A 19,427-nucleotide genomic window follows, 5' to 3' on the forward strand; every position below is an offset into this window, starting at 1 on the left:
GATGGGCGGAGCTGGCGCGCGAGGATTGGCGGGATGCGTTTCGCCGCGCGGTGAGTGGGGTCAGGTTTAGCAGGTCCGCGGGTGGCGGCTGGGGCCCGGCCACAGGGCTAGGCTTCTGGGGACGTGGGCTCCTTTCTCGACTGACCTTCCGCAGCAGCCGCGTGGAGTTGAGCTGGGGAGGCCGCCGCGTGGGGCATCCCCGGTAGCGCCCGCGGTTCCATCCCGGACAGCACGGCCTGGCTGCTGCCGCCATCGAGCAAGTTAGGGCTCGATTCGGATTCACTCTTTCGACACATGTGTAGAGCCTGTGTCCTAGGCCAGTGCTGTCCAGTGGAGATAGAATGCAAGTCAACTACGGAATTGTAAACTTACTAATAGGTGTACTTAAAAAAGGGAAAAGAAGCAGCAGAAATTAATTTGGGTAACCCAATACATGTATCCAAACTGTTATTTCAATTGTATGTGAAGAAATTATTGAGATACTCGTTGAGCGACTCTTCAGAATCCAGTGTGTGTCTTCCCCGTATGTCGCAATCGGACTGCCACATCGCCAGTCCTTGGTAGCCCCAAGTGGCTTGTGGCTGTAAATGGGACAATACGGTTCTAGGTGCTGGCAATATCTCCAGGAATAAAACACAAAAATCACTGATCTCCTGGATTAGGGGTCTCATCAGAGAAGGCAGAAAACATTTCAAACATATAGTTTGTTTGTTAGAAGGTAAAAGCTGTAAACAGCAATCACAACTGGAGAGGCAAAAGTACCAGGGGAGAGTTACAGTTGTATATCATGGATGGGGGGTGCAGGCATTTGGATGACATTTGAGGAAAGTCAAGTCTTGAAGGAAATGAGCATGTGAGCCCTGAAGATATGGTAGAGGAGCAAGCAAAAGTGCAGAGGTCCCCTGCTGTGGGGAGGGACACAAGGGTGTGGGAGGCAGGAGGGGAGGCCAGTGGGGCAGATCTCACAGGCCATTGTAAGGGCTTTATTAGTGAAATGACACAGAGTTTTGAGCAGAGCAGTGACTTATTTGTGGCTTGCTATTTAGTAATAGGCTTATTATTTCATGGTAGCTTATTTAATAATAAGGCCTAGAGATGGGGCAGATGCTGTAGAGCTGAATGGAAGCATATCAGGAATTCCATTTGGAGCATGCTGAACTTAAGACCCTAGTCATCCAGGTGGAACAGACAGGCTCCTGAGTCTGGGGTTTGGAGAGAGTTCCAGGTAGGAGAAACGTTCCTCGCTTTCGTTTTCTCCCATTTTGGACGAGGGTTATAAGGTGAGTCATCGGTATCCAGACAGTAAGTTTCCAGGTGAACACAATGTTTGGTGTTGACTACAGCTGTTCCCCTCCTTTTCTGGTGCCCTTTGGGTACAGTGAGACACCAGGAGAGCCGCTGCTAGGGATGGGCAAGGGTGGCAGGAATGTCTTTGTGTTCTCACAGTGACCCTCCTTGGCCTGGGTGAAGCTGTCTGAACCAAGCAAGCCAGGAGCGCCATGTTTTCTGAGCAGGCTGCCCAAAGGGCTCACACCCTGCTGTCCCCACCATCAACCAGCAACGCCACCTTTGCCAGAGTACCTGTGGCAACCTATACCAACTCTTCACAACCGTTCCGGCTGGGGGAGCGCAGCTTTAACCGGCAGTACGCCCACATTTATGCCACCCGCCTCATCCAAATGAGACCCTTCCTGGTGAACCGGGCCCAGCAGCACTGGGGTAAGTAAGAGTTTGACAAGGTGCTTCCTTCCTGCCACCAGGCCGGCACTTAGAAATGTTGTGCTAGAGAACAGAAACATTTCTCTAATTCTCCCACTTCCATTACCTTAGGAACATTAACCTTTTTTAACCTTTTTCCTCTTTAGGTAATAATGATTAAATTAAGTTATTTGTGAATTTCAAGTTCAGAGGCTAGTCTGAGGTAAAGTCTTAGTTCTGGCGGTGACGGTGATTATTTCATTGTAGAGGAAAATGTTTTTCCCATCTTCAGTGCAGATTATTCAACTGTTTGCCTACACTGTAGCTAGAGGGTTCCTCAGCCTGACAGTCCTGGGAAGGCACCGGAAGCTAAGGTTGGTGAAGATGCATCTCCTCGTCTCAAGGGGACGCCCCCCCATGCCTGTTTGCTTCTCCTCCTGGCCCCACATGTTTGTTGACCATGAATCCTCCTGTCCTGTGGGTTCTCTGTCTTTCCCAATAAGGTGGTCTAACCAACACAACCCTTTTTCTCCCCCCCCCCCATTTCTTCCTTGATTATCTCTCCTACAGTCAGATCCTCTCAATGTGCTGGGATTATAGGTATGAGCCACTATACCTGGCCTCATCTCCTATTATGTTTTTACTTTATTTTATTTTATTTGAGTTGGAGTCTCACTTTGTCACCCAGGCTGGAGTGCAGTGGCATGATCATGGCCACAACAGCCTCAACCTGTTGGGCTCACACGATCCTTCTACCTTATCCTTCCAAGTAGCTGGAACTATAGGCATGCACCACCACGCCCAGCTAATTTTTTGATTTATTGTAGAGACAAGGTCTTGCCAGGTTGCCTAGGCTGGTCTCGAACCTTTGGGCTTAGGCAGTCCTCTTGCCTCCACCTTCCAGTGTGTTGAGATCACAGGCATGAGTTACCATGCCCGGCCTATTATGTTTTTAAACTGAGGTTTTTGTAGATAAAACCTTGTCTTACTCTTTTTTCTTGCCCCTGGCATCAGGCTTAGTGGATCTCAGTCCTGGCTGTACACTGGAACTACCTGGGAAGATTTAGGAAGTCCACCCCATCTCACACCAAGCCATGGGATTGATTCTCATTACAGGAAGCCAAGAGAACACCAGGCCCAGAAGTCTCCTGGCTAGATCATCAAATTCGTTAGAGATGTTGTCTTTCTTTTTTCTTTTTTTTATAAATACATATCCAGAATATCTGTTTCTTTGCCTCAGGCAAACTGCTGTTTGCCTCTCCTCTATCACATAATGAGGGGCTCCTTCCTCTGGTTCCCAATAGTTTTTTCCTACTTCCCTTTAGGCCTTCAGGGACCCCTTTCAGGGCTCACCTACTGCTGGGGCCCAGAGTCAGTCACCTGGTAGCACATTTCTCTTCCAGTTACTGTAGCTGCTGACAGCTCCCCAGTGATAGACACGGCCATTTCACTCTGCTCCCAGACTGTGGTCAGGAAATCAAACAGCTGCCATGATGCGTGGGCGCCTGGTGGCGGGGCAGCACCATCGCTCCCCTCACAGGCCCGACAATTGATGCTGCCTGTTGCCCAGGATACTTCCATGTGGCTGCTCTGTGTGGCCAGGACTTCGCCACCAAGGCTCAGCCTGTCTCTCAGAATTAGTCTCTCCTCTCACCTGCTCCCTGAACAAACCGAGCCCTTCCTGCTGTGGGCTTTTCCCTCTGCCTGGCGTACTCTTTCCGCAGTCTTCCCATGGTTTCTTCCCAGTCTTACAATCTCGACTGAAGCGTCATGAGCAAGTGTTTTCCTTTGTGTTCGATTTTGACTTTGGTGTCAGTGCATCTCCTGGGTGGAAGGGTGTCCTGCCTTCAGTTACAAGGATGTCGTTCTGTTCATTGCACAGTGGCACACGTTTGGATCCAAGCTGTGTGACTTTGGACACATTGCTTAACCTCTTTATGCCTCAGTGGTGGTGATAATATTTACTCCTAGCACGTTTACAGGGTGGGTTGAATTACATGTAGGTGCTAAGACAGGCCATCTGGGGGGAGAGAAAGAGCAGGATAAGTGAGGATTTGGGGTCTCTTGTTTCTATTGGTGTCTCATTTCTGTTTGGTGTTGGTGCTCTCCTTGTTTTGAGTTACTTTCCTCTGTCTGTTGCCCAAGGTAGAGCTCTGGTTATTCCCAAGCAGCAGGAGTTTGGGCTGTGCTGGAGTTGGCAGGGCTAAGGGGCTGGTCTGGCATCCACGTTATCCTGCCACCTTCTCAGCTTTTCTCCAGGTGTGGATCTGTCCTGTTCAGGGACTTTTATTCCTCCCTCTTCCCTGACTCTCCATACCTTTCTTCCTGGGTCTGAGAATCCCTCCCTTGTGTTCTCGTTCACTTCCAGGATCTCAGGAAAGTGCTGAAAAGGTGACGCCCAGGCACTCGGGGTGAACAGGGCCACTTGACTCCACAGGGGATGGAATGGATGGAGAGGGATATGAAATCTGAACTTGGGGTTTCTCTGTTTTCAGAGGATGAAGGATTTGGTGAGAGTGGAGGGCAGGGTGAAATAATCTAAACTCCTAAAGGAAATTGTTCTATTTTTCAGGCAGGGCTATGTTGAAATTTGGCTTCTTTCTACAAATCAGTGTTAAAATTTAGGTACAAGTGAAGTAATGCTCTATATTAGTTTCCTGTGGCCACTGTAACGAGGTACTACATATTCTCATAGTTCTGGAAGGTCCTTCTTGACCTCTTCCAGCTTCTGGTGGCTGCCCTGACATTCCTTGTCTTGTGGCCATGTCACTCTACTCTGCCCGTCTTTAGATTCCCTCATCTCTGCGTGTCTTTCTCTGCCTCATGAGAACACTTGGCACCCTAGACCCAGCCATACCCAGAGTCCCTTGTCTCCTATGGCTCCCTTGCCCTTTACTGTCACCCTGAGGTCCAGGGTGTCTTCGCACTTGATGTTCTTTCCTCCAGGAAAAGGTCAAGGCCCTGGGCTGCAGAGCTTCAGTGAGGCCCTGTTATGGGCCCCTGTCGTGGGGAGCTGGGCAGTGCCTCAGTGGGCTTCATCGGGGTGGGGACCACCTGGTCACTGAGTCTGTCGCTTCGTGCCCCAGGCAGTGGAGTGGGAGTGAAGAAGCTGTGTGAGCTGCAGCCTGGTGAGAAGTGCTGTGTGGTGGGGACCCTGTTCAAGGCCATGCCACTGCAGCCCTCCATCCTGCGAGAGATCAGCGAGGAGGTGAGACAGTCGCTCACACAGGGCAGGGCGACCAGGTAGACTTGGCTCCCCCTAGAACATTCCGGGGGGACACTGACATGCCACCTGCTGTAGACCCAGGTTCTTGGGGTTGGCCCCTGCCCATGGGGGTTGGGGAAGCAGGTCCAGAGATATGGGCTCCAGAGGGGTAAACACCATGGAGCCATCTCATTAACACCGGAGACTTGGGGGGCTCTGGCCCCAAGACTATTTCCCATCTCTGCCTTCCAGCACAACCTGCTGCCCCAGCCTCCTCGGAGCAAATATATCCACCCAGATGACGAGCTAGTCCTGGAAGATGAATTGCAGCGTATCAAACTGAAAGGCACCATTGACGTGTCAAAGTTGGTCACAGGTAGGGAGCCCAATGAGGGGGTGGAGATGATGCAGGTAGGGAACCCAGCAGGGATGTGTCGGGGGGCCTGGGGATGTGGCCTGTGCATCAAGGGGCTTGTACACATGTGCATTCCTTGGGAAGTGGGTGAGGGTTCAGGCAACAGGAGGCCATTAAAGTAAGTGAGACCCGACTGGGAGATGGGTCTCCTAGATCCACCCAAAGGCAGTGACTCCTGGAAGTAGGCACCAGTCCTGGAGTCCTAAGCAAGAATTCACCGGTGTGACTGAGGAGAACCAACTGGTACTGAAGGTAGTGGCACCTGGGGCTCCCTCTTGGGCCTGACACTTCTGCTCCCCAGGGACGGTCCTGGCTGTGTTTGGCTCCGTAAAAGACGATGGGAAGTTTCTAGTGGAGGACCATTGCTTTGCTGACCTTGCTCCACAGAAGCCCCCACCCCCCCTTGACACGGACAGGTAAGGCACTGCACTCGAGGGCTGGGACCCAGTTCCGGTACGGGAAATCTTGGGTCCCACCTGGGAGGGGCTGCCTCCTATGGTGCCCTGGAGGACTCTACCTTCTCCCGCAGGTTTGTGCTGCTGGTGTCCGGTCTAGGACTGGGTGGAGGTGGAGGCGAGAGCTTGCTGGGCACCCAGCTGCTGGTAGATGTGGTGACGGGGCAGCTCGGGGACGAAGGGGAACAGTGCAGCGCCGCCCACGTCTCCCGGGTCATCCTCGCCGGCAACCTCCTCAGCCACAGCACCCAGAGCAGAGACTCTATCAATAAGGTAAGGAGCCCCCCTGGCTGTATTCAGCCCCATTATGGGAGCTGGGAGATGCCTATAAGTTGGGTCCCTGCAGAGTTTTGCAGGTTGGGAGGAAGCACCCTGCCATGATTCTGGGGCCTTCTGCACTGGGGCTCATCCTCCTGTCCAGGCCCTCTCCAGGGGTAATGGGAGGCAAGAGAGGAGGGAAAGTGTGGGACAACTCCTGTGTCCTCCCACCTGGAGGACTTTGCTCTGCTCTCCCCCAAGCCTGGGACCCCGGCAGGCTCTAAGTGTTCCTCTACCCTGAGCCCCACTCAGAGCCTGCCTGCCTTCTGGGCGTCTACTCCAGGCCAAGTACCTCACCAAGAAAACCCAGGCAGCCAGTGTGGAGGCCGTGAAGATGCTGGATGAGATCCTTCTACAGCTGAGCGTGAGCGCACTGAGGGCTGGCAGGGTGATGGAGGTTCCAGTCACTGAAGCTGCAGGTGACCGGAGTAGGGAGTGTGGGCTGCCTGGGAGCCCAGCAAACTCTCCCTGCCCTGTGCCTTCCAGGCCTCGGTGCCCGTGGATGTGATGCCAGGCGAATTTGATCCCACCAACTACACACTTCCCCAGCAGCCCCTCCACCCCTGCATGTTCCCGCTGGCCACCGTCTACTCTACACTACAACTGGTCACCAACCCCTACCAGGCCACCGTTGATGGAGTCAGGTAGCCAGCATAGCCATGCATCAGGCCACCCAGCCTTTTGCCTCAGGAGGCACAAGGAAGGAAAGGGAGAGGAGGGCCCAGGGAGGTGGCAGGACTGCAGAGCACCTGCCTGGGGTCTGCTCTTCCTTCAGAGTTGCCCTGGGTTGCCCCCAGGAGAGTGCCAGGTGAGCTCTGGCTGACCCCTGTGGACAGGAGTCCCAGGCCAGCGGTCAACTGAGCCTTGCCTTGCAGATTCCTGGGAACATCGGGACAGAATGTGAGTGACATTTTCCGATACAGCAGCATGGAGGATCACTTGGAGATCCTGGAGTGGACCCTGCGGGTCCGGCACATCAGCCCCACAGCCCCTGACACCCTAGGTAACAGACTCAGCCACGGGTTAGGAGTAAAGGGCCAGGGAGGCCGGGCAGGACCCCGATGTGCAAACTCCCCCGCGGGTTTGCACTTGCCAGCCTTGCTGAGACCTATTTAAAGAAAAGCTCAGAAGCTCGACACCCATTCTGGAAGCGTCTCTGAAATCATTCTGTCTGTGGCCTTCAGCCTACTCCAGGCCAAAAGCCATGGGAGCGTGTTGGAAGCTTGGGTGGGCAGAGTACGTTCACCAGTGCCCACTCCAAGAGCACAGGCCTCAGGGGCAAGTGACCTGCCCTGGGGTCACGCAGCCATGTCTGGAGGTGCTTTTGTTGTCCCAGCTGGGGTTCTGCTGCTGGCATGCAGCGGGAGAGGAAAGGGCTGCTGCGTCACATCCCACACAGGATGCCCCACAGTGGGACTGCCCAGCCGCAGGGCCCTGGTGCAGAGGCTGAACGCTCTGCTCAGCAGTAGGCCCTTCTCCTCCAGGCTGTTACCCCTTCTACAAAACTGACCCGTTCATCTTTCCGGAGTGCCCTCATGTCTACTTTTGTGGCAACACACCCAGCTTTGGCTCCAAAATCATCCAAGGTAATTTTGTCTCCTGGTGGCCCTGGGCCTGAGCTTCACAAGGGATTTGGTCTCACCTGGGGAAGAAGCTCACAGAGAAGAAAACCTAGGTTGTAGAGTCCCCTGCCTGCCTTGGGATGGAAGCCAGGGCCTGCCGAGTCACCATCATGTTACTGTGGGAAGCCAAGCCCACGGGGCGGGGACTGGAGTGACTCAAGTCTGTGTGTTTCTGCCCAGGCTGATCTCTGTGTGCCTGTTTATTTCTGGCAGCTTCTCTCTGAGGTAGGCCTCACTCAGAACCTGAGACAGGGCCTATGTGGCTTCTTTGCAGGCCCTGAGGACCAGACAGTGCTGTTGGTGGCCGTCCCTGACTTCAGTGCCACGCAGACTGCCTGCCTTGTGAACCTGCGCAGCCTGGCCTGCCAGCCCATCAGCTTCTCAGGCTTCGGGGCAGAGGACGATGACCTGGAAGGCCTGGGGCTGGGCCCCTGACTCAAAAAGCAGCCTTGGCCAGAGAGGCTTAGATTGAGGTCGTCCACTCCCTGCAATGTCTGCATTGTAAATAAAGCCTGAGTACTTACTAAGGCCATCCTTGAGATTCTGGGCATTTGTGGACTCTTGCAAAGGAGTGCACAGTGACCACCACCTCTGCACTCACTAGCTAGCCTCTCTCCTCTCACCTCGAGCCTGTCAGAATGTGAGTGGTTAGTGCCATGAGCTTATTTTATTCGAGTGACCTTGGCTTCCTCAACCTGCCCCCACCCCGACACTGCAGTGATCCCATCCTTTACGAGACTGGCAGGCAGAGCAGGAACCTCTGCACAGACTCTGGCTCTTGGGTCCTGGTCACGTTTGTACCCCCTCAACGGGGCAGGACCACCCCTTCCTGCAGGGTCTAGACCAGGAGGCCTTCCATGTGCTGGTGAGCAATGTGACTGGTGGCAGGCTTGGAAAGTATTGCTGTAGCTTGAGCTGGGCCAGGACCGTGGTGGGACCCTGATCTCAGAAGTCTCCGAAGTTCACTGTGTAGGTCTCAACTGTTGTGAAGGGGAATGCCTGGCCAGTGGCGATCTCCTCCTCCTCCTCAGACTCAGGCTCCAGGTCGATCTCAAACTCGGGCTCCAGCTCGGTCTCAAACTTGGGCTCCACCTCGGTCCCAAACTCGGTCTCAAACTCGGGCTCCAGCTCGGTCCCAAACTCTGTCACCACCTCCGTGTAGGTCTCGGTCTCCGACTCCTCCCAGCCAGTGGTGGTCTCCCAGCCAGTGGTGGTGAGGGGCAGAAGGCCCCAGGGCTCCAGGGTAGTGCTCAGGTTGGTGGCAGGAGTGGGGGACAGTGTGGGGGGCACCGTGCGGGGGCCTGCGGTGGTGGTGGCATTGAGGCGCCGCAGCCGCATCTGTGCTCGCAGCCTCAGCCGGTGCTGCAGGCGCCGCTGTTGCAGGCGCCGCTGCTGGGGGGTCATGGGGCGCGACGGGTCGATGTGTGGGATGGGCCGGTTCCCGTTCATGGCCAGGATCTCCCGGATGCGCTTCCAGTTGGAGCGCGCCAGGACAAAGTTGCACTGGGTGGCCCCGATGTCGTAGTCAACGTTGCAGGTCTTGGAGCTGGGGGTGTAGCCCTCCGCATGGGCCGTCACACGGTACTCACCCGGGTTCAAGATACGCCAGTAATCACCGCCACTTGCTGCAGAGGGAGGATGAGCCAGCTGTCCCAGAGCACCCCCGCCCCCAACTGAGTCCCACCCCAGGTCCTCTCCCCCCATTGGGTGGGGTCTTTTCAGAAAGGAGTGTAAGTGTACATGCAAGGTACCTGTCTTCACACCGTGTTTGATGCCACTCACGGAGATGGTGGCGTTGGCAATGGGGATGCTCTGCTCGTCCGTCACCACCCCCTTAATGCCGCGGTGCACCTGGAGAAGCCGGCAAGGGCTGGTGGTCCTCACAGAGACCCAGCGAGGCCTACCGCTCCCTTGCTGTCCCAGAGCGCCACCCTCCCCCAGGTGCTGCCCTGCCCCACCTGCTCCATGAAGGTGAGCAGCGCCTCCTTGTTGTTCTCCCATTCACGGGGCAGCTCGCTCTCGTGAGGGAACTTGTCACAGCCCAGGTAGAAGGAGAGCTCCAGGCAGTTGGTGTGTAGGTAGCTGAAGTCATTGATAGCTGACCAGGGACAGAGACCCACAGTCACCCCCTCTCCAGGCCAGGCCACCCCCGCCCACAGCCCCTCCAAGGCCAACTCACTCCCCGACCGGGGGTTCCACTTGGCCCCGTTGACGATGCCCATGCCGCCAGTGTAGTCCTGGGCTTGGCAGCCTCCCCGGTAGGGCTCGGTCAGGGTGAGGTGGGTGGAGGCGAAGGAGATGGCGAGCCAGCGGAAGATGGCATGGTCTGGGGTCTCCTGGTCCTCAGACACCTCGTCCTCGTCCTCCCCCCGGGCAGCGGCCATGGCTGCGGCCAGCAGCTGCTCCTGGCTGGGTGTGCGGGCCATGTCGTAGGGGTAGGACACGAGCCGCTCGCCACCATTGAGATTTGCTCCCAGCACAAAGGGGATCTTCTCCATCCAGGCAATGATGGCCCGGACCTCCGTGGACACCTGGGGTGGCCAGCGGCTGTGAGGCCAGAGCCACAGCCTCGGGGCACTCTGTCCCCCCCATCACCCTCCCCTCTGCCCCCAGCCACTAGAGCCTCGCACCTCAACCCCAGCCCTGCTCCCAAGCCCAGAACACCAGTGCTGGGCCAGGACCCCAGGTCTGGCTGCTCCTCCAACCCTGCCCTGCCAGCCCGGCTGTGGCCTACCGTGGCATCTGGGGAAAGGTAGCGTTCAGGGATGGGCAGGTTATTGTTGGGGACCCGGTAGGGGACCCATTTCCTTTCCTCAGCTCCCCAAAGCACAGAGTTGAGATCAGGGAAGTCCTCAAAGATGTCAAAGCCCTCCTCAGTCCACAGTCCCAGCGCCCAGTTCCCGAACTCTGAGCCCTGTGGGGAGCCCACAGGGTCAGCACCTGCCACTCACCCACCCCCGTGGCCTGTTTCCTCAGCCAGCTCCACCCTCACTCACCATTTGTGCCGCCACCTCATAGCCATCAGGGTTCAGCGAGGGCACCAAGTGGATGCGGGTGTCTTGCACCAGGCTGCGCACGCGGGGGTTCCCATCGCGGTACTCGCGGCACAGGTACTGCATGAGCAGCAACAGCAGCTCCCGGCCCAGCACCTCGTTGCCGTGGATCCCCGCCGTGTAGCGGAACTCGGGCTCCCCTGCAAGGGCAGGAGCCTCAGCCAGCACTTCATCTCCCACCGCCCAGGATATCTGAGGAAGAACCCAGACCCACCCCACACCCGAGGGGCCGGAAGGCCGGGGGACTGCTGGGGCTCACAGGGCCTGGCAAGACAGGCCCGAACCCCCAGAGGAGCACCAGGAACAGGCAGAAAGTGGTGAGCTCTGAACATCAGCAGCACAGGCCAACTGTGGTGCCAGGGCCTCACCTCCCACCCGTGGTGGAAAAGCCGAGCCCTGCCCTGAGCATCACCAACCCTGCCTCCAGGACACGTGGCAAGATGACACCCCATAGAACCTCACCCAACTCATGCTCCCCAGGGTTATCCGAGATCTCCATAGCGTAGATCTTGAGCCCCCGAGAGCTCTTGCCCAGGCTGTATGTGCGGGTGATGGTAGGGCACTCCTCGTTCACCACCTTCATGAGCTGGGGATGGAGACCGCATCACACAACACACCCCTCCCTGACCACACCTTGCCTGCTGCCTTGGCCTACTCGGTGAGGGAGAGGCCCGGCCCTAGCAGGTCACCCCAGCTGCTCTGGGGCAGCCCCCAGGTACCAGCCTCCTTCCCGAGGGCCAGCCAGCGCCCCTCATACCAGTAGGGGCTGGGTCAGGTGGCAGAAGCACCAGACACATGCTCCCCTGTCAGCCCACAGACAGATCCCAACCCTGGCCCTGGGACAAATGCTCCCAACCTGGCGCATATCCTTGTAGCTGTGGTGCCGGAAGTCCAGGTCATCAGTGGCCACCACCTCGTTCTGTGCATAGTAGCTATAGACAGCTGCAGGGGGTGGGCAGGCAGGCAGGGCCCTGAGCCAGCTGCCTGCCGGCCCAGCTCCAGGCCACCCCTGCCACCCCTCGGAGCCCTTGCCAGCCCCTCTGCACTCACGGGACACGGGGCACCCCAGCACCTCCAGGCGCATGCACAGACTGCCGTTCCAGGTGAGCGGGTAGATGCGGATGAAACGGGCCACCACTGGCTCCGGGAGCTCACTCAGCACGGGCGTGTCCTTGTCCACGTTCCCGTGGAAGGTCTGGGGATAGGCAGGCCTCAGGGCAGGACCCTCACCCACTCTGAGAGTCCATCCCCAGCCCAGACCACAGGAGCAGAGCCAAGGGCTCAGGGGCCTACCATTTCCTCATAGCCGTTGGTGTACATCACCCATGTCTGGCTGTCATTGCTGAAGCCAACGAAGAAGGTGGTCACAAAGTCGTCACTGTGGAGTAGACAATGGTCAGAGCAAGGTTGCTCTCCCTTTCCAGGCCCTCGGGCAGCCCAAGGCCCCCTCCTTTGGGCTCCAGAAACTTAACAGCTAGCAGGCCTGGGTGCATGGCCCAGGAGTCAGAAGCCTGAGTCCTATGCCCATCTCATGGCTGTGAGCAGACGGTCTGTCCCTCACCTCATCTTAATAAGGGGTGACTGGCCATGGCTGAGGAACAGGGGTGGACAGGGCAGTCCCCTCATTGATTTCTGGTCTTCCTGGGCCAGCTTGAAGGCCCACTGGAAAGTTCCAGCTTCCACAGACACAGAGCCATGCCTGGAGCCACTTGCCCCTGCCATCTGCCTTTGAGCCCAGCCACGTACTGGATGCTGGAGTCTCGACCCTGGGTGATGACGCCTGTGAACTGGGTGGTCCTTCTGGTGTCCACCTCTATCCACTGGGTCCTCGCGTCGTCCTCAGCACACCATGCCCCATCATAGTAGTCATCCTCAGTGGCCCCAGCCTGTCCGGGAGGAAGGTTGAGCATGGACAGAGGAGCCCCTTGTCCCAGCTGGGAGGAAGGCCCATCCAGATGCCCACCTGCATGTTGAGCCGGCCACGCTGTGGCCCCAGGCCGTGGCGCAGCATGGAGGAGGCTCGGATCTGGTTGTCCTCAATACGGTGTGATTCCATCCCAATGGGGGGACACTCTAGAGACACGCACCCAGGTTGGTGGCTCACCAGCTCCATCCCTCCCTCCACCAAACCCAGAACCAAGGGGCCCAGAGCCCACTCCCTGCACATCGGGTGCCAGTCGGAGGGCAGCTCTGGACAACCAGTGGCTCCTGGTACCCTGCACCGGCCCACCTCGAAGTGACTCAAGTCCAAGCCAGGAGCTGCTTCCCATCCCAGACTGTGTTTCCTCTCCCTGGGGCTCAGCTGCCCCATCTGGAGAATGGGCTGACCATATCTGGTTCTCGGGGGGCAGGAGGAAGTCACAGATAGAGCTGCCCTGGTGCCTAGCCAGTCGCAGATGTCATCCAAATTGGGACCATTTGCACACTGGCCCGGCAGGGACATCTACAAAAGTGACCGAAGGCCTTGCTCCCCACCCAAAGCCCCAAGTCCTCTCCCTACCATCCCTATCCCAGTTGCTAGGAGCCCTAGAGAGCCACCGTCCGCCTGAAGCAGGCTAGCCTTGGATCCAGGGCAGAGGGAGCCAAGCAAGATTGTCCTGGACTCCCTGGACCCCAAGAATCTAAGAGCAGGAAAAAGTTCTGGGGGCCCAGAGCCCTGTCAGGAAATCCAGGTTCGTGTCCTGTCTGTGGTCTTGAGAGGAGTCATTTATGGCAGCACTCCCATCCGGCGGCTCCCACACCCCCCCCAGGGCCCCCACTCACTGACTTTCTCTGTAGGCATCCATTCCTCCTCCGACTCCTCACCCTTACGGGGCCCTGGGGACAAGGAAGGAGGGAGGTGGTGCCAAGGACCCGGGAGGCAGTCAAGAGTCCGGATGCTGACCCAGGCCTGAGCCCTAGCCACACACCTTTGTGGTCCTTGCTCTTCTCCACAGCCCATTTGTCTGTCTCTTCCTCCTTGGGGCTGCCGCCCTCCTTTTTGGGTTTCTCTGGAGGATACAAGGTAGGAGAGGCCTGTCAGCCTTGCCTTCACCTTCGCCTTCAGGAGGCACATGGTGGGTCAGGCTTAGCCGGGGGCAGGTGGGTGGGCCAGGTGGGCCCAAGTTGGCCTTAGGGGGTAGGTCTGGTGTGGGAATTCCTTGTTCCTACTCACTCAGCTCCTCCTTCTGTTCGTCCGTCTGGTGCTCAGCGTCAGGCTTCTGGGGTGGGAGAGGCCCAAAATAATAGTCCACTGCAGGAAGGGAGAGCCAGGCTGAGGCAGCCCTGACCCTGCTGTGGGGCCTCAGCTCCTGGGTCCACAGGAGCCCAGCAGGGAAGGACTAGGCCAGAGCAAAGGAGGATCAAAGATGGGGGACATGGCCGGGCTCGATGGCTCAGCCTATAATCCCAGCACTTTGGGAGGCCGAGGTGAGTGGATTGCCTGAGCCCGCAGGGGCAACTTGAGAAGACCTCATCTCTACAATAAATCAAAAAATCAGCCGGGCGTGGTAGCACGCGCCTGTAGTTCCAGCTACTTGGAAGGCTGAGGCGCAAAGATCACCAGAGCCCAGCAGGTCGAGGCTGCGGTGGCTGGGAGCGGCCACTGCACTCCAGTCTGGTTGACAGGGTGAGACTCTAACTCAAAAAAAAAAAGATGGGGGACAGCTGAGAGAGGGGAGAGGGTCCTACACGGGTCAGGAGGCAGCCCAAGCTCAGGGGGCAGCTGAGCAAGACCCCACCAAAAGTTTCCAGCTTGGTCCCCAAGGAGGGTTTGGCCTGAAGAAAGAAGGAATGGAGGGTGGGTAGGGAATGGCACTCAGGGCACAGGACAGGCCTCGAGTGACAGCTGGCACCTGTGACCAGAAGGAGCAGGGGGGAGGATGTCTTGAGAGCTAAGCTGGGGCCCAGGGTTGGAGGAACTGATGGGAACCTGGGGGCAGGGAAATGGTGACAGGCAGACCCTCTACCCAGCAAGGAAAAAGCCTGAGGCCACCACAGGAACATTAGAGAGAGAGAGGTGACAGCCCTTGGGCACTCGGAAAGGTGTGGGGTGGTGGCAATAGCTGGCAGGAGCTGATTAGAGTACAAGACAGAGGAGGGCTGGAGCCCACATCGCTGACAGAGCTGGGGGTGAGGCCTAGGGACACCCCAGTGGGGAGCAAAATCAGGAATCAGGAAAGCAGCCAGGGAAGGACCAGCCTGAGGGCAAGGGAGACAGAGAAGGCAGTGTGGCCTGTTGGGCACACTAGGGGTCAGCGAGGGGTAGCAAGGCCACTGCCCCCACAAATGGACTTGCAAGATGGGTCTGTCTTTTGACCTGGCCCCGAGATCCACCTGCCCGTGTCCCTCAGACCCTGGGGCGCTGGGTACTCACTGTCATCATAGTTGGGGATCACATAGCCATCCCCATAGTCGGGGGTCAGTGGGGGCAGCAGAGGCTTCACGGGTGGCTCTGGAGGGGTGAGGAGATGAGGGTGAGACAGGGCCCCCACCCTCATACCCCTCCCTCTCCCTGGCCCCATCCTACCAATCCTCTCCTCTGGGACCTCGGCCTTCTCCTCAGGACGCTCCGGCCAGACCCGCTCCGGCCTCCTCCTGTTTGGGGGTGGCCTGGGCTGCTTCTGGCGCCGAATGTACTCAACTGAAGGGGAGATGGGCTCTGAGGGAGGCCCAAGGCTGGGGTGGGGTTCAACCCTGGGTTTCCCAGGCTAGAGGTTCGACCCAGGCTGGGGCAGCAGGGTCCTACTCACAGTCCTCATAGTCCTCTCTCTCTATCTGGTCATTGTAGTCCAGTGTGGGCAGCTCAGTCTCCTCCTCGGGCTCTGAAGGGACAGTGCTGGTAACTGCCTGACAACCCCACCCAGGCCCACCCTGGGAAACCCCTCAGTCCAGTCAACTGGGGCAGTTGGCACTCTGAGGTCACTCACCTGGCCGTTGCTCTCGTGCCTCCACATGGGTCTCCTCTCCTGGACCTGGCCAGTTATTTGGGAGCGCCCCCCCTGTGACACAGAAAGTCCCAGAAGCAGGTGGGTGGAAGGCCTGCTCTGACCACCTTGAGAGCCTAAGGCTACCGGCCACCCATGGAACCCTGCAGAGACCATCCTGAAGCTGAGCTCACTACAAAAAGGCCTGGGCACTCAGTACCCTGCTGGGGAACTCACCCTGCTGCCTGGGAGGCCCTACCGCTAAGCCACCCCCTGCAGGAGAAGACAGGAGAGAATCCTGCAGGCTCAGAGCCCAGGGACATACAAGCAGGGGCCCATGGCACAGAGATCCCCACCCACAAGGCCACCAAGTCCTCTCCCCCATCCAGGAGAGACTGCAACCCTGAGCAAACTCACTGATCAAAGTCTTAAGTTTGAGACAAAAATGAGGCCTCAGGCCCATCCTATCTAGGGGGGACCTGAGTGTCTGCAGGAAGCAGGGTCCCAGGGACCTGCCCCCTCCCCTTCCTGCCTCCACCCCAGTAGGAGATCATAACCCCAAAGGAGCCTGGCACTAACCTCTCTCCTGGGGTAGCTCCTCTGGCCCAGGGCTGGGGGGTGGAGGCAGTGGCCACTCCAAGGGTTCTGAGGGGGCCTGAGTGGGGGTCTTCTTTCCTGTCAGGGGCCTCTTGGTTGCCTTAGGTGGTTTCTCCTTGGGCTTTTTGGTGGCCTTGGGTGGCTTCTCCTTGGGCTTCTTGGTCGTCTTCGGTGGCTTCTCCTTAGGCTTCTTGGTGACCTTGGGTGGCTTCTCCTTCCCCTTCTTGGGTGGCCTGGGGGATCCCTCCAGGGACTGCTTGGTCGCCTTGGGGCCTTTGTCTTTCTTGCCTTTCTTCCCTTTGTCTTTGGCCTTTTCCAGAGGTGCTGTCCAAGACGTAGACTTGTAGACACTCTGTGTCCCCCTCCCCCCAAGATGCCCATGACCTGGGCATGGGAACGCTTATCAGTTCCCCATGCAGATCAGGAAACTGAGAGGTTAAGTCACTTGCCCGAGTGGCAGAGCTGGGATTTGGACCCAGGCTTTCCGCAAGTCTGGGGCTGACCACAAATCTCGGCATCTCTAAAGACTGAGTATGGGGTGCTCAGGTCCCAGGATGAGGCCTTCATCCCCCCACCTGCCAAAACTGCAACAGATGCCCCTCACAAGCCATTCCTTCACCAAATGTCCACTATTCTGTGCTGGGCATGGAAGGGGTAGAGAGGTGACGGAGACAACCTGACCACCGCTGCCAGCTGCCTTACGAAGTAAAGGACATGGATCCACTACAGCAACAAGAAAAACTTCAAAGAAAAGGGACACTCGGTGGGTGTTGAAGCCCAAAGAGGAGGACGTGATCCACTTCCAAGAAGTAAGGGCTTTGGAGTGGGCTGAAAGGATAGGGGGTCTGGGGGACCCTAGGACCATACAGAAGAGAAAAATGGACAGGCAGGGAGCTTGCGTCTTCTCGCTCATTTCAGAGTCTGGGAGAGGGAACAGGGGCCAAGTATGGGGCTACCTCTTGGGAATCCTCTCAGGACCCCAAGCAGGAGCTGCAAACGCTGTCAATAATTTAATGGAAAGTGGGAGGCATGCCGGGAGATTGGCGGAAACATGGAAAAGCTACAACATGCAGACAGCAGGCAGGAGAGGCTGCGGGGAGGCTGAGGTGGGAAGCCACCAGGAGAGATCCAGAGCTGGGCTGCAGGGGGAGGGGCTGCTGACATCAGGAATGACGGATGGTGCCTTGCAGTCTCCTGGGAGAGGGATCACAAGACCCTCTGCCACCCTCCAAAGGGCCATGATAAACAGCTGAGATTTATTGACAACTGATTACATAAGAGGCCTGGGTTGCATACTTTGGTGATGCATCACCTCGTCGAATTCCCATAATAACCTCGATTACCCACTGCCCACTCCCACCTGGAAGCCCTGTGGGGTGAGAGGCTTGTCTTCTGCAGCCCCTCACCTGCCTGTGTGCTCCTGGACTAGGAGGGCGAGGGCAGGAGGGAGGGAAGGCCTAAATCTATGCGACCAGCAGGCAGAGTAGCCTCAGTGGGATGTCAGGGTAGTGACAGCATAGTCCCCTGTGTCTTATGCTCAGTCCCACTTGGACGGAGCCCGGAGGATTGGGGGTGATGGACTAGAGCCACAGGCCCCCAAAAGCAGCCTTGCTGCCCAGGGCTGGGTGTGCCTTCAGGCTGGTGGGGCCCCAGGCCAGCAGTGACCTGCCTGGGATGGCATCCTGCCCTCGCATCTGGGCTCACGTGAGCATTGGCGAGTCATTCCTCCCTCGGGCAGACCCGGGAAAAGCCAGATTCTGCAGAGGCCCTCCATTCTCACCTGAGGTGCCAGTACCCCAGCCAGGTGCCCCGAGCCCCCCACGGAGCCCCCTGCCGGGCTCTTACCTTCTGCGGCTGCCCCCGGCCGCGCCCCGGGCTTGCCCCCCGCCGGGGCTTTTCGGACACGCGGGGTGGGCTCGGGAGGCGGCGGGGCCTCCACGTCGTCCTCCCGGGGCTCGGGCTCCAGCTCCGACAGGAAGCCCTCGAGGAACTCCTCGATCTCGTCGTCGGTCAGCACCGTCTGCGGGCACCCCCCGGGGCACAGGGCCAGCAACGCCAGGAAGCAGCCGAGCAGGGGCGCCCCGCGCACGGCCGCCATGGCCGCGGCACGCGCGGGGGGCTTCAAGGAGGGCGCGGGGACAGGGGCTGGGAACTACGGGAAGCGGTGGAGAGGGGATCGAGGTGGGCGAAGGGATCCGGGAAGGGGAGGGCGGGAGGATGGGGTGGGCGAGGGGATCTGGGAGAGGCGCTGGGGGGCTCCGAGGTCGGCTGGACTCGGGTGGCCAGGGGGCTCCGAGGAGCTGGCGGCGAATAGGCGCTCCGGCCCCGCGTGGCGCGCTCCCGCGCGGACCGCCCTCTCCAAAGCGCTGGCGGGGCCGGGGCGGGGGCGCCGGGGCTTCCGGAGCCGGCCCCCCTCCCCGGGGGGGAGGAGGAGCCCGGAGGGGACGGAGGGGCTGCGGGGGCCGGAGGGGGGCAGGCAGTCCCGGCGCTGCGCTCTTGGCACTTTCCGAGAAGCGCAAACTGCAGGCAGCTGCTGTCCCAGGCCGGAGACTGCGCCTAGGACGGAGGGACTGGGGCAGGGGCGACGGCCGGGAGACGGAGGTCTGGGAGGAGGGAAGGTGCGGGGGAGGGCCCAAGGGTACCGGTCTGAGGGGCCGATGCCCCTGCCCTGCTCTGGGCACCGCTCTTAAGCCGGGACCCTGAGACTACCAGTGGGTGGTCTGAGCCCGCGGTGCGTCACCAGGATATGAGAGCCCTGCCCTCGGGCCTCTGAGACCCTTCCCAACTCAGGGGGCTGCAGAAGGGCCACCCCATCCTTCCCACCCTATGCTGGTGGTCCCTGCTCCACCCTGTCAACTTCCTTCGGTCACCCATGTCAATCTCTCCATGTGGGGTGGGACCCGGGCAGACCCTGTGCTGTTCCCCAGGGAGGCAGGTGCAAAACTGCCCTCAGAGAGTGGCCACCTGCTCCGCTGGAGGTAGCGATTCCATGGAAGGCCATGTTCTTCCCCTCCCCAACTCCCCCACCAGGTCCCAACAGTGACAATCAGTCATTTCTCTCCTCCTTACCAGAACCCCCCACCCCTGCCTTTTTTTTTTTTTTTTTTTTTTTTTTGGAGTCTCACTCTGTCGCCCAGGCTGGAGTGCAGTGGCACACTCC

General features: G+C 58.5%; 2 protein-coding genes across 4 annotated transcripts; one reads left to right on the forward strand and one right to left on the reverse strand.

Moving 5' to 3' along the window:
• On the forward strand, positions 1-8,245 carry POLD2 (DNA polymerase delta 2, accessory subunit). 3 transcript variants are annotated; one of them, XM_008057246.2, is made up of 11 exons: positions 1-50; positions 1,447-1,719; positions 4,785-4,906; positions 5,156-5,279; positions 5,620-5,734; positions 5,848-6,046; positions 6,375-6,455; positions 6,578-6,735; positions 6,967-7,094; positions 7,576-7,677; positions 7,988-8,245. In XM_008057246.2, exons 2-11 carry the CDS (start codon positions 1,500-1,502, stop codon positions 8,146-8,148), a joined length of 1,410 nt encoding a protein of 469 aa, XP_008055437.2. In that variant the 5' UTR covers positions 1-50; positions 1,447-1,499; the 3' UTR covers positions 8,149-8,245. The 3 variants fall into 3 exon arrangements, with proteins under 3 accessions (XP_008055437.2, XP_021567579.1, XP_021567580.1); XM_021711904.1 differs by having other exon boundaries at positions 18-54; positions 1,286-1,719; XM_021711905.1 differs by having other exon boundaries at positions 23-54.
• A 116-nt stretch (positions 8,246-8,361) lies between these two features.
• On the reverse strand, positions 8,362-18,680 carry AEBP1 (AE binding protein 1). The gene is made up of 21 exons (XM_008057247.2): positions 18,113-18,680; positions 16,250-16,591; positions 15,674-15,745; positions 15,497-15,568; positions 15,274-15,387; positions 15,121-15,198; positions 13,921-13,998; positions 13,676-13,756; positions 13,530-13,583; positions 12,730-12,839; positions 12,513-12,652; positions 12,060-12,144; positions 11,817-11,961; positions 11,623-11,708; positions 11,229-11,352; positions 10,710-10,906; positions 10,448-10,627; positions 9,893-10,244; positions 9,672-9,811; positions 9,465-9,564; positions 8,362-9,338 (listed from the first exon to the last, which is right to left on the reverse strand). Exons 1-21 carry the CDS (start codon positions 18,363-18,365, stop codon positions 8,659-8,661), a joined length of 3,483 nt encoding a protein of 1,160 aa, XP_008055438.1. The 5' UTR covers positions 18,366-18,680; the 3' UTR covers positions 8,362-8,658.
• Positions 18,681-19,427: the final 747 nt, after the last annotated feature.

This window comes from Carlito syrichta, unplaced genomic scaffold, assembly GCF_000164805.1.
Source record: "Carlito syrichta isolate Samal-C Ts95f unplaced genomic scaffold, Tarsius_syrichta-2.0.1 Scaffold302911, whole genome shotgun sequence".
NCBI classification, from domain to species: domain Eukaryota; kingdom Metazoa; phylum Chordata; class Mammalia; order Primates; family Tarsiidae; genus Carlito; species Carlito syrichta.

Bases quoted from the DNA above. Each gene is read 5' to 3' on its own strand.
- POLD2 (XM_008057246.2), top strand. From the start codon at position 1,500: ATGTTTTCTGAGCAGGCTGCCCAAAGGGCTCACACCCTGCTGTCCCCA. The intron at 4,907-5,155 runs GTGAGACAGTCG...TCTGCCTTCCAG, and splicing joins TGCGAGAGATCAGCGAGGAG to CACAACCTGCTGCCCCAGCC. The intron at 6,736-6,966 runs GTAGCCAGCATA...CTTGCCTTGCAG, and splicing joins GCCACCGTTGATGGAGTCAG to ATTCCTGGGAACATCGGGAC.
- AEBP1 (XM_008057247.2), bottom strand. From the start codon at position 18,365: ATGGCGGCCGTGCGCGGGGCGCCCCTGCTCGGCTGCTTCCTGGCGTTG. The intron at 15,388-15,496 runs GTGAGTAGGACC...TCTCCCCTTCAG, and splicing joins GAGAGAGGACTATGAGGACT to TTGAGTACATTCGGCGCCAG. The intron at 15,199-15,273 runs GTAGGATGGGGC...TCACCCCTCCAG, and splicing joins GGTCCCAGAGGAGAGGATTG to AGCCACCCGTGAAGCCTCTG.